This window comes from Solanum lycopersicum, chromosome 6 (assembly GCF_036512215.1).
Source record: "Solanum lycopersicum chromosome 6, SLM_r2.1".
In the NCBI taxonomy this organism is placed as follows: Eukaryota; Viridiplantae; Streptophyta; class Magnoliopsida; order Solanales; family Solanaceae; genus Solanum; species Solanum lycopersicum.
The window spans coordinates 39,039,799-39,053,313 of NC_090805.1; the positions used below are offsets into that span (position 1 = coordinate 39,039,799).

Here is a 13,515-nt window from a genome sequence, read left to right on the forward strand (position 1 = left end):
AACACACAAGATCAAGTTCACCAATAATAAAGAAGTGCAATGCAATGAGATGCAATGTCAAGTATAGTGATGCATGTCTGACCTAATGATACACACCCGTTGTCTCTCAGTCCGAGACCCATGGGGGACATATTTGTCCATGCATCCATTGCGGCTTGCGATACGGTCCTCGATAATAGTAACCATCGCGGCGTGCAATACGTCCCTCGAAATATAGTGTTCATCGCGGCGCGCGATACGTCCCTCGAAATGATACATCCTCTTATCACATAATACTTATCATCACCATGTCTGAAAACAACTGCAAATGACATGTTCACACAAATAGTGAGGATATGACCATTTTTATAACAAGGCACAATTCACAATAATACAACCGTGATACAACATCAACAAATAAGTAATAAGCCTTCAAATCATTCTCAAACATCACGCATCAATAATTTATCACATTCCTTTTTATTACCCTTTTTCATCATTAAACTTACTCAACATGAACAAGTCAACCCATCACCAGTTTTCATTACTCCCTAACACATATACCGTCACACTTAACAAGAATTTAGAAATTCACTTGTCTCAATCAATAGAGCAATTACTCCAGAATTTGAGCCTTTCTCTTTCGGTTGGCTCTCAAATCCATATAATCTAGTCAAATAGATAATCACAATAAGATTTCAAGACTAACAACACCCACATTGCTATGTGTCTAGTCTAGACTCAAAGAAAATCATTGAGATATATATTTAAGTTCCTAATGTTGATGTTAATTAATATGTCAACTCTTTCAATTTCTCTAAATTTCAAGCCTAGAATTAAGTCATAATTTCTCCAAACACTACAACCCCAATAGCTTACATAAAATACAATACACCCAATATTTAATTAGATATCTCCATATCAAAAATTAACTTTATTATACGATAAACAAATATCAAAATTTAAAATTAAAGCCACTGATTATGAAACCAGTGGCGAAAACTATTGAACCCAAAGCAATTATTATAATTACTTAATGCAATTATTTACCTTTAAAACATTTAAACTGTTATTTTATTATTATCCAACTTAAAACTCCTCCAAATCTTTATAACCCACCAACTCTAATAAGCACAAGAAGCAATGATCCCATTTATACTATAAACAACGGAACACAAGCAAACATAATCATAGAAAATTTCCGTAAACACAATTATCTAATTTCAATTCCTCTTAATAACAATATAAAATTTTCTACTGCTTGATAATACATAACAAATCTTTCAAAACTAAAACTCAGAAGATTGCTCTTCGTAGCAAGTCTTTTGCATTACACTTTGTGGTAAAACTAAAATATATGTTAATCCTATTTCTCTTTAATTTTATTTTTTATATATATGGTCAAGTTATATAGGATATTTATTAATTTATAAACCTGATTAATTAATCACCAACTACACTAATTGTTTAAATATTATTTATTTAATAAATACTCGCAAATTAAATAACTATTAGCTCAATATTTTTTAAATCAACTTCACCGATCAATCAAAAGTGACTCGGGACAACTAAGTAAAATTGTGATTTTGTGAAAATTTTCAAAAATGACTTTTCGAGTCATTACAATAAATTTTTTAGTTTCTTTTAAGATAGAAATATAAACAGAGAATTTATTTCTACTTTCATTTGAAAACATATTTAGTGATTGTCCAAACACGTTAACTTTCAAAATAAAGTGTTTTCTACTTAAAATAAATATTTTAAACCTCCCAAAAGCTCTTCAAAAACATCATAGTATCATCATACAATCTCCAAGCAATTTGTTGAGTAACAAACACTCTTTGTGACCCATTTGTACTTGCTCTTCTCACTGACTTAGCTATTGAATAAGAAATATACACCAGACATTCAATTAGAGCTATTTTTGAACTATATAATTATATATTCATTTAAAGGATCCTCTACATTTATATAAAAACTATTATTCATAGGTTACAAAGGATTAAAAACTACATTAAGCTCTAACATACCACAACCAACTTGGAAATTTTATTAGTAATACCGTCAATCAAAATATAATTATATAATATTTATACAATAGTATGTATGTACTTTTAAATGTTTATAGTATAAATTATACATCTTATATGCAAATCACATAGAATATACATTACAAGTAAGAACATTTACGTCAAATGTGAGAAGGCCAATATGAAACGTAATGATTTTCTACATGGAAGAATTTTGTACGATGGAAATGAAATACATTACGTAATTTAAGGCCTAAAATATGGAAGTATATTGTAACTCAACGGATTTTCTATTATTAAGTAACAGACAAATGATAATCCAAATTACATAAAAATATTATACAAATTAAAGTCACAAAATTTGGGGAAAGCCAATTATTAGCTAAAGAGGGTAAGAAAAATGGTGTAGAATTGTTTTAAAATGAGTTATAAAAATGAAATAAATCTATTGTATCTAATATTAGGGGTAGAGGTGGTATGAAATGGTATTAGAAATTTTGGTACCGTAATTTATGGTATACGGTTTATAAACTATTATATTATTACCATACCAATTCAATCTATTATAACTTGATATTTGCGATATGGTAAATTAATAATCATAATTTATACAACTTCAACTAATATATATATACTCATATAACAGATTATTATAACTTCGATAATTAAAAAAAAATCTCTATTAAATCATACTAACACATTATTCATGTAGTTATATAATATATATATATATATATATATATATATATATATATATATATATAAAGAAAGTACAAAGAACTCTTTTATTAATCACTTACATTTAGGTACATTTCAATCAAAAGAGAGTAATCAAAGTTTTAACTTCTAAACATTTAATTTATACTGATACTAGGTTACATTAGTATTTTAATGATATATATTTATATAATAACTATATACTTCGGCATGGATGTTTGGTATTTCGAAATGTTATTTCTAAATATCAAATATCATATCAAATACCAAAAAAAATTTAAAAATATAGTACCATATATCATACAAAATACCATAATACCAAATCACAATATCAGTTTTTTTGATATGATATATAGCATATATACCATACTATGCCCACTCTTATAAGCAGTTAATCTAGTCAATTATTCTGTAATTAACGTTATGTAGCTTTGAGAATCATTACGTTAAAGAGTTAAAGTTCATCTATTAAATTAGGAGTTTATATGATAGAATTAATTTAATTTTTTTAATCATCAAATCAAATTAGTTGTGTTAAAATTTTAAATTTATAAGTCAAACAAATTAATATAACTCGGATTTCCAACCTTAGATTTTTTCGGGTTCATTTGGCTTTGTCAAATATCAAATCAAATCATTCATGTCAAATTTTCAATCAAACTAAAGTAATAATCATCTGATTTTTTCAAGTTTTTGAATTTTTCTGGTAAAGTATTCATACAAGCATATGATTAACTTGTGCTCCAAATATTTCTATCAAAATACAACCATCTAAGGTGTTTCTTAAGAAAAATAACACAAAATATGAGATGAGTGATGACATTAAAATATTTAATAAAGATAATAATGAAATCGCATAAAATAAATATTGCAAATTGACAAATCATAATGAAAATTATCATATTTAAAAGTACTAAATCATTCTAAAATATGTCTAATAAATATTAATTACATGATTGAACATTAAGGAAAAATTAAAATTAGATTATCTATTTAAATGTCTAAATTAATGTAAAACTAAAGAAAAACTATTTAACATTATTGTCATTCTTAATGTTGAATCAATTTATTTTGTTAGCATTAGTATTGATTTGATTTAGAATTGTATGAAATGACGGAAATATATTCCAATGCCGGGAAGCCAATAATGTCTTACGAACTGGAGATATCCGTATTAATTTTATTACTGATCGAAGAGAAGATTCAAACACTAAATTGAGAGCCAGGGGCCAAGACTGCAACAGGACTTGGTGCGCTAGGATTCCTGAGTTGGTGATATGTCACTAGAAAACACATTTACACATCAGCAGATGTATGCTATAAATTCCTCCTAAAAAATCATATATTATTGTGCAATCATATCAAGGGAAGTGAATCAACAAATGCACGAAAGGACGGATGTATGAGAATAATTTGTGTGCTACTTCTGATGATGCATGCATTGGGGATAAGTATATGTCAGTTCCGTAGATCAACACTTTCTATAAATTTATTTTTATTGGATTATTCAAAATTCTAAGTCTAAAAAAATTTGAAAAATATATATTAAAAAATAAAATTATGAAAACGTATAAGTAATATTTAGAAATCACATTAAAGTTACTTTTATGTATAAAATAAATTTTAAAAATTATATATATAATGTCGGGTTAACTACTTTAATCAAAACCAAACCAACACAGGTATAGTCGATGTTTTTCTTTTTTCGATATCAAACTAAGTCAAACTAAATTACTAGTTAATTTTTTTTTATTTGACTCCATTTACAATTTTGATTCAATTTTTATTTCGATTTGGTACAACTCTACATTAAACATTTGTGATAAAAAAAAATTCAAATGAATGAATTAACGATTTGATTGTGCCTAATTCGAGCAGAAAAGATTGATATTGTACAATTACGTGAATGTTATGGCCTTGTAGAATTACACCATATGTTTGATAAAATAATTTATGATTGAGGTCTATTTCAAATTTACGTACTAATAAATTTTTAAAAAAACGAAAAAATGCATTAATGACAGTTGTTTGATTATATAAAATAAAATACTTAAAAATGGATATAATATAAATTTTATAAAATAACCAGTTAAATCATACTCATAACAGTTGTTAGTGCATCTTTTTTAAATGAATATATAAATTGAAATGAATTTTAAACATAAATTATTTGATTTACACATGGAATAGACCTATTAGCTTTTCAAAAATATTGTCAATAATGTTGTAGACATTAAAATTTTATGAGATTCTATAAGATATTTCAATTCGAGTTGGGGCTCTACAAAGTGTTCAACTGAAATTAGAATTTTTGGAGGCTACTCAATTCTAAACCCTAGTTTATGCGTATACAAAGGGTACTAAATTCTCTTAAAAGGCATCCCAAATATTTCATGAAGAGATCGAGATCTCAAATATTCCCCTAATTGATGGAATATTCATATAGAGAGTTCAAATCTAAATCATTCTAGTTAGAGAAACATGTCATTAAGCGCCCTCGAACCATGAATAAATATATCGAATCCTCCAAAAATAATGTATTATTCAAAAATCTAAGATGAATATGATATTATTTTCTGAGAATCTGAACGACCTTGCTTCAACCCATTTAAAGTCTTGAATGGTAAAATATTAATATGTGATCGAGGGTTGTCTATTTTTCTTGTCAATATTACTTTCTTACTATTTTATTTTCTTATTTTAGATTTTTTGGTACGTATTACATATAGCTTCTTTTGCTTTAATTATCATATTATTATTGTTCTCTTCTTAATTGTTTTCAGCATGACTTATAACTGACTACTATGTTTGCTTTACCTACTTTATTTTTGATACTTGAATTGAGGTGTCTCTTCTTATTTTTGATACGTATTAAACAAGTTGTACTTGATATATTACGATTATCCTTCCCTATGTAATTTTTGAAGTGGGCTCTTAGGCCTATTTTGTGGTCCATGTACTGAGTGACCCACTTCTCTTATCTAAACCCTTTGAGAAGTTATAAAGCCAAAATTTCAGTCCAATTAGCCTTTTGATTGCTCTCAACGGTTAGCAAAAAGAGGATTTTGGAAGCTATTATTGCTTTTGCTAGTGAAATGTGATTTGGTTTCCCACAAACCTAAAGTGACATCAACTATTTGTTTAATCAATTTCACTAATCATAATGATTAATAACACAATAAAATACCTCCTCATCCATATCTCAATCTAAATCCAACTAATCTAGATTCACCTTGAATAGCTCACTAAAGGAGGGTGCATCTTACAAAAAAAATTCATTCATTCATTTCCAAGAGTCCGAAATCAAAATTTTCGTTAAAGGATTAGATGAGTCTTAATTGTTGAAAGTTATGAAAATTACACGAAGTAAAATTACTAGGGGAATAGTGTTTAAACATTGCTAAATAAAATGAATATCTTATAAGAAATACATAGATCATCTAGGACGAGTTATGCTCTGATATCATAATATAACATGTATCTTGGATGTAACTCAACCCCTAAAATTGAATGATAAGGGAAGGATTTTTCGAGACAAAAGACCATCTCTTTTACATTTGATGTGGGACTCTTTAACAATATCACATAAATTATGACAGTCACTAATAAATTCTATCATGCAATTATGTAAGAAAATCAACAATTATTGCAACAGTACTCTTTACACACATAAAGATAAAGATATCAAATATGCTTAACACTTAAACTAATGTTGTAACTTTTATATATATAAAACCTGATATTTTAGATAAGGAGAGTATCATGTAGAGTAATAATCATACTTATGTATTTTTCATGTCATGTACAATAATAGAAAAGATACAAAAGGGATATTCTATTATTGAGAAGGAAAGTTCCTTGGAGCTTCCTTTTGTTCTTTGTGACTATATAGTTGAAAGACCACTTATCACTTAACATTATTTCATAAAAATATTAACAAAAAACAAAATTTCTTTTATTAGTCCAAAATTTAGCTGCTAATTTTATATGGTATATTACAATGGTCACCACTTTGAAGAGAAAAAAGGCTAGCGATAAATAAATTCTATTGCTAAAAATAAAAGTCTGTTATTAATCTTATTTAACGACGGAGTAGTGACAAATTCTATCCAGAAATTGACAAGCCTATGTGATATGCAGCAAATATATTTCATACCATAAGCAACTTGATCAGTTATTCTACTAATATTTTGGATGGTCCTTAGACTATATAGAACGTCAAATCTCTTCAAATGAAAATAAATAAATAAAATGGGACCATTTCAACAAATGTAAAAAGTATCATCCACAAGAAATTTTGTTTTCATTAGATATTTACATATGGCAAATGTTTGGCTTATTTTCATTATATAAAATAGAAGAGGATAATTTAGGGTGAAGGACAAAGTGAGGTACAAAGCAAGGACAATCGCACACATATACATCTATATATATATATATATATATATATATATATATATATATAAAGGTAGATATAATGACAAAGTTTGGCTGAGCAAAGAAAATATTGTTTGGTACCAAAATTAAACATTTACATGTGCAATAACATTAATTGCTGGACCAATACTGTCTTCTTCTTCATTTCATTCCACTGTGCAAAGAAATAAATTTTGGCTAGTTGGCTAAAAATTGAAATTTTTTCTAGTGAAAAGAAAGAAAAAAAAATCATTAGGCCAAATATTTTTGAGTAAAAAAAAGAAGACTGGCCCTAGTGTATAACAAACGTATAATAACAAGAATAATCATTGTATAATGTATACCTCATGCAATCTGTTTCTACAGCAATAGAATTAAGATGAGAAGAGTAAAGATAAACAATTTTCACATATATGAGTAACACACAAAAATGGGACTCAAAAATACACATTTTTACCTCTTAACATTCAAACAACAATAGAATATTTAACATTAAAAATTGAAAAAGGAAGAATAAGATGAATAAAGAGCATCACACATTTTGGAAAAAAAAACACAAGATCCAGGATATCAAACATTTGTTTCCTGTATCAGACTGCACCAAAAAAAGTTCTACGAATAGAAGACCAAAAGGGTTAGAAAAACTATTTGCAGGTGAATCATAGAGCTTGCTTCACTGGATGGGATTATATTATACATGGAAAATCAAAATTATTACAAATTTCCCGAACGAATCTTGGGAAGGTGCATCTTCTTCTCTTCTGCAATGCCTCCAAACCGGAGCCTCCATCTGTTATATGTTGGAGCTAAGAGAGGTAGTTGACATCGATACTGAGTTTGGTTCATCTCGTCCAATTTTACCAAGAAATGACCTGTAATGAGAATTTGGAAATCAGTGAAATTAACTGACCATCTTATGAATAAAATTCCATAAGCACTGCTTAAAGAAGCAAAAGATAGCCAAGAAGCACAATGATTGATCTAAAAGAGAACAATAAACATCACACTGACTCAACTATGACACATACTTCATACTACAACTGCCCAATTAACTAGAACCAAAATCAATTATAGTTGATTGCTCGTTAAAAGTGTAGGTAACCAGTTAGTTACACATCTAATAAGAGTATACTGACTGTATTCCAAAAATAGTGTAAACCATGATCTTTGATGCCTACAGCATTGACTGAATGCAATAAAGAAAGCAAGTCATTTACACCAACAATAAGGAAACAGGGAAATGGAAGATAAAGGAATTTTCTTGCAGAAGAAACTTCAAGGGACTTTAATTAGGTTAATATGTCAATGAATTAGACAGCGCTAGATCCAACTGCTGACATTCTCTAAAATGCTGATCATAACTTGATTTTGGTGAATTATAACAGACCACCTTTTACTTGTATCAGATGGTCAAAACGGGCAGAAGCAGGCTCTAAGTTCACCTTTGGAAATTTTACCTAATTATTGGAATTAGTTCGAATGGATTGTGATAGTTTTTTAAATGAGATGTTAACCCACTATTTCTAATGATATACTATCGAAGAATAGTTTTGTCTTATAATATTCTGACCACTATTTTATTTCTTCCTAAAGGATATAGAAAGAACTGAGAAAAGGAGTTTGGCAAAGGATAGTAACTAAAAATGCTATCCCTTTGACCTCCACACTTGCAATAAATGGTAGGTTGGTTAAATAATTGCTAAATAAAACACGCATACCACTTGGATTGAAAGTTGCCTGTTGCATATAGGTTTACCTTAGTTTTTGCTGGAGTTGCATTTTTGGTCGTAGTAGTGCTCCCAAATCCAAACTTAGGCTTCTTCTCTGCAGGCTTTAATATCTGAAAAGAACACATCAGAGTCTCATCCACACTCATCATAGCACCAGCATTATCAAATTCGCCACAATAATTAGGAGCTGAAAAAATTGTCACAAGTTGTCTATCAGCAAAAAACTCGTATCCATCTTCCACAACCTGCAGTTATGCACATACCCAGTAAGATTAAAGAAACAAAGTTACAAAAATTATAAGTTATATCTAGTCCAGACCTGGTGGGCACGACAAATAAGATCAAGATCTAGCTTCTGGAGAAACTCTGTCACCTTATCAGGGCCAAAGGTGTGAGAAACTCCACGGTCATTCATTCCCCACCCTTTAACATCTTTACTAGGATCAGACCAGAGAAGATCACAGAGTAACCCGCTCTCTGGAACATCAGTTGGTCGTTGAAGGTTCCTTATCTGATCCAAATGCTGAAGATCAGGAGAGAGTCCACCATGCATACACAAAATCTTTTCATCAATCAGAGCTGCCACAGGGAGGCAGTTAAAAGAGTCTGTAAATACTTTCCACAGTCGAACATTGAACCTTCGTTTGCACTCATCATAGAATCCATATATACGATTCACAGACGCACATTCATGGTTTCCCCTCAGAAGGAAAAAGTTTTCAGGATACTTTATTTTATATGCAAGAAGAAGACATATTGTTTCCAGACTTTGCTTCCCCCGATCAACATAATCACCCAAGAATAGGTAATTGGATTTTGGAGGTAATCCACCATATTCAAACAGCCTCAGTAGATCTGAGTACTGACCATGGATATCCCCTGATCACATATTGCAAATAAAATATTAGCTAAACACAAATGTAGAACAAACATACATGCCCCGCCAACCCCCCCTTCTTCTTTTTTTTTGGAGGGGTGGGGGGGCTGAGAAACAGTGGTCAGGATGCATGCTCAACATCCAACAGCAGTCTAAGCTCTTTGACAGTTCTTTCAGTCATAAAATGAAACCTCACAGATTGAAACTGGATAGCATCATTACTGGTACGCTGGTGACGGTAGAAATTGATCGACAACAGGTCAAATTACACAAAGAACATCAAAACTAGACCACTTCAGTAAAAATCTCACAGATCTAAATGCAATTAAAACAGATCCAATTATCAGTTACTCTTTCTATATCTGTAAATATTAGCCCTTCTCCGCACCAGAAAGGTTTCATTTTATAGAAATGCCACTATTATCTATGAAATAGAGGATATGAGTTATAACTTATCAGTATGGAAGCATTATTGTTTGCAGCCAAAATAAATTAGATTCTAATACAGAGTGGATGAATCAACCACTGAGAAAATTGTTGAGTTCAGTGTCTTTTCTATAGCTCTTGCCTCTTGGTGTGAATTGAACTTGTGTAAGACGAGTCCATAAGTTCAAATGAAGATGATAAAAAGAGAAATGGACAACAAAATACCCTTATGTTTTGTCCTTTGAAAACCCACTTCCATCTGGTTTAGAAAATTTACCAGCTCATTCAGTTTTATAAACTACTTGAAGAAAAAAACAGGTGTCTTTCAAAGCAATGATTGGTTCCCTCTGTAGTTACTCTTAAGTATGTGTATCTTTCAAGAGAACATACATGTCATGGATTAAGGTGCTACTAATAGAATGAATACTGGAGCATACATCATTACCCACCCAAACCAGCTTAGACTCAATTAGTTCACCCAACTAACTGAAAGGGTAAATATATTGTGTATTCTAACCATCACCAACAATCATTTTACCAAGTTCACAGATAACATTTACTTGTTGTACTTGTACATCTCTTCTTAAATATCATGAAGTGAATGCTGCAGAAAAAGTGCACTCCAAATTTAGTTTCATATCTTATACTTGCACTTTCAGCAGGAAGGCAGGGCTAAAAGATTATAAGTCATTAGTGTAGGTACATCTCCCAAACATTGAGGAGAAAAGAGAGTGAGAAAGCATATAGCATTAGCCTCGATTGAAGAATCTGAACATGCAAGTTTAGTTGGAAACAGGAAACATAACAAATGTATAAACATATCATGTTACACAGTTGTTTAGACAACATATCACCCAAGATCAATGGCAATTTTCATGTTGACCAAGTGAATCCATGGTAACTGTACTTAGGAAACTACGACAATCTGATTAGTTAAGGAACTCATAACTGGCAAATGAGTAACACCAAACGGAAGAAAAAGAGAAGTTTGAAATGGAAAGTAGGGGAAACCAAAAGCTCAAGATATATAAGAGAATCAAGATTTTTTTATAAGATTATGCATTGCAGAAAACAAAGCCACAAACAATTTGACCTGAATGATTATGTAAGGTTCATCGCTTTATGCTCGACGAGAAACCTTAGGGTAGATACAGAGCCCGTTTGGATTGGCTTAAAAAAGTAATTTTTAAGTCAAAATAAAAAGTCAAACTTAAATGACTTTTAAGTCAAAAAATAAAAAGTAAGGGAGACCTACTTTTGTTTTTTGATTTAGTGCAAGTCATTTTTGACCTTGCCAACCACTTCCTAACTTATTTTTAAGTCGTTTTGACTTATTTATTATTTATTATATTTTTCAAACACTTTCAGAAGTCAAACTGACTTAAAAGTAGGTTTAACCAACTCTTAAGCAAATGCAAACACCCTCTTAGTACCTGAAAGACCGGTAACTAGGATAACTAATTACACCAGCTTTCCCACTGATATCTATTTCAGAAGTTACAGATTTCTCTTTCCTTCTAGGTGGCCCAAAGATAAAAAATAACTGGAATCATGGATAACTGCCCAAAAAAGATTGTATTAGATACCAAAAAACATACTATAGCAGAAACCACTAGGAACTGAAATTATTATATAACTTCATTCATTACATGGCTGCACACTGATCTCTCTCTCTCTCTCCGACTCTCTTTTAAAGTTAGTTCCTACAAACTTATATGGTGAGGACCATCGCATGAAGAAGGCGATCGCAAGTACAGAAATTCTAGGTATCACCTTAATGTGTCGGTTTATAAGCAAAGATTTAACTGGTCATGAATACCATAGTCCTTCATCTGTCAACTTCATATTAATAATGATTGTGGAATCCATACACAACTGTGTACGTCCTACATATATTCCAGACACTAATATGTTCATCAGTTAAAAGTGTTAAATCACATGACGGAGGATAGGACATGGTAAAGGCACTCTACTTACAATACACCTAATACTATTCATCTATCTAAGAAAAAAGTCACCTAATAATATCCATAACCTTTCCTACATTTCTGCACAAACCTCTGTTTTTTGGGGTAGGGCATGGGAAGGAGGTATCCCACGAGGCAGTGAGAAGGACTTATCAGAAAAAGGAAAGAAGTGAATGCAAATTCAACAATAGCTAACCTAACTTTAGTTTGTGCAAAGCTGCCTAACATCAATTTAAATCAAATCTTAGGCATCAATAAGAGGTAGGGGTAAGTTTCCTAGTTCCGTTAGTACGTAAAAGAGGGAAATAGTTAGGCAAGTAATTTTGAAGTATTCCCCTTCCAAATCAGGTCTCGCGCTTGGACCAGACATTATGCGAATGAGAGACGAATACACTGGCATAGGTTGATTCTCAGAGGGAAGAGAAGAAAACTATGAATTCAGCAAAGGCTACAAAGAATAATTAGCAACACATTACAAACTGTCCCAGTAAAAATATAGTAGTTATTATTCACATAAAAAAGTAAAGGACTTAAAAATAGTAGTTATTATTCACAGATAAGGCTTACATCCTACTATTATCACAGATAAGGGTTGAGAGCTCAACTATCAAATACTACTAGTAGGGTAGGGCTAATTCAAGTCAATTCCTACCTCCTACCTGCACCTGAAACTACATTAAAAACTCTATCCACACTAGGCAGCTGATAACAGCCTTCAAAACTAATTATAAACAAAATCATAATCCTTACAATTTGTTTATCAAACAGTGGATGATGAAAAATCATTTTGTAATCGTGCAACCAGTTGTTCACCAGCCCTAATTGATGTAACCCTAACAAAGACCAAATCAGTACTTAACAACTAAACGATCACATCAACAAAACCCACTTCATGAACCCAGATGGAATCAAAGCTAATAAACTAAACAACTGAATTTTTTTTTTTTAAAAAAAAACTTACCGCAGATCTTGATGGGTGCATCAAGCTCAAGAAGATTCGGCTGCTTCAAGAAAATTTCTCTCGACTTGAGACATAGCTGTCTGATTTCTGCCTCAGAAAGTTGTACTTGTTTACCAGGTCTCCCACGAACTTCAAGCAAACGATGGATTATATCATCAAGTGCTAAAATATCCATAGTTGTTGCTCTGCATATAAGCAAAGAAGCTGTAGAGAGAAAGAGAGAGATGACTCGTTTTGTTTGAGAAAAGAGGGGGTAGGGCAACGTCTCTACAAAAAAATTAATTGTTCACACGCGGTTGTATCATCAAAATGAATACACACGCTCTTTTTTTTTCTTTCTTTTTTTAAATTAATTGTGGTGTCGAGATTAATTTTGGCATGTTGGATTATATTTTTTTAAACATAAGGTTTG

At 30.8% G+C, this 13,515-nt stretch overlaps 1 protein-coding gene across 1 annotated transcript; it reads right to left on the reverse strand.

The window, feature by feature from the left end:
* Window positions 1-7,531: 7,531 nt before the first annotated feature.
* LOC101249463 (serine/threonine-protein phosphatase PP1 isozyme 2) lies at window positions 7,532-13,496 on the reverse strand. Its single transcript, XM_004240962.3, has 4 exons — window positions 13,104-13,496; window positions 9,192-9,751; window positions 8,899-9,117; window positions 7,532-8,014 (listed from the first exon to the last, which is right to left on the reverse strand). Exons 1-4 carry the CDS (start codon window positions 13,276-13,278, stop codon window positions 8,000-8,002), a joined length of 969 nt encoding a protein of 322 aa, XP_004241010.1. The 5' UTR covers window positions 13,279-13,496; the 3' UTR covers window positions 7,532-7,999.
* Window positions 13,497-13,515: the final 19 nt, after the last annotated feature.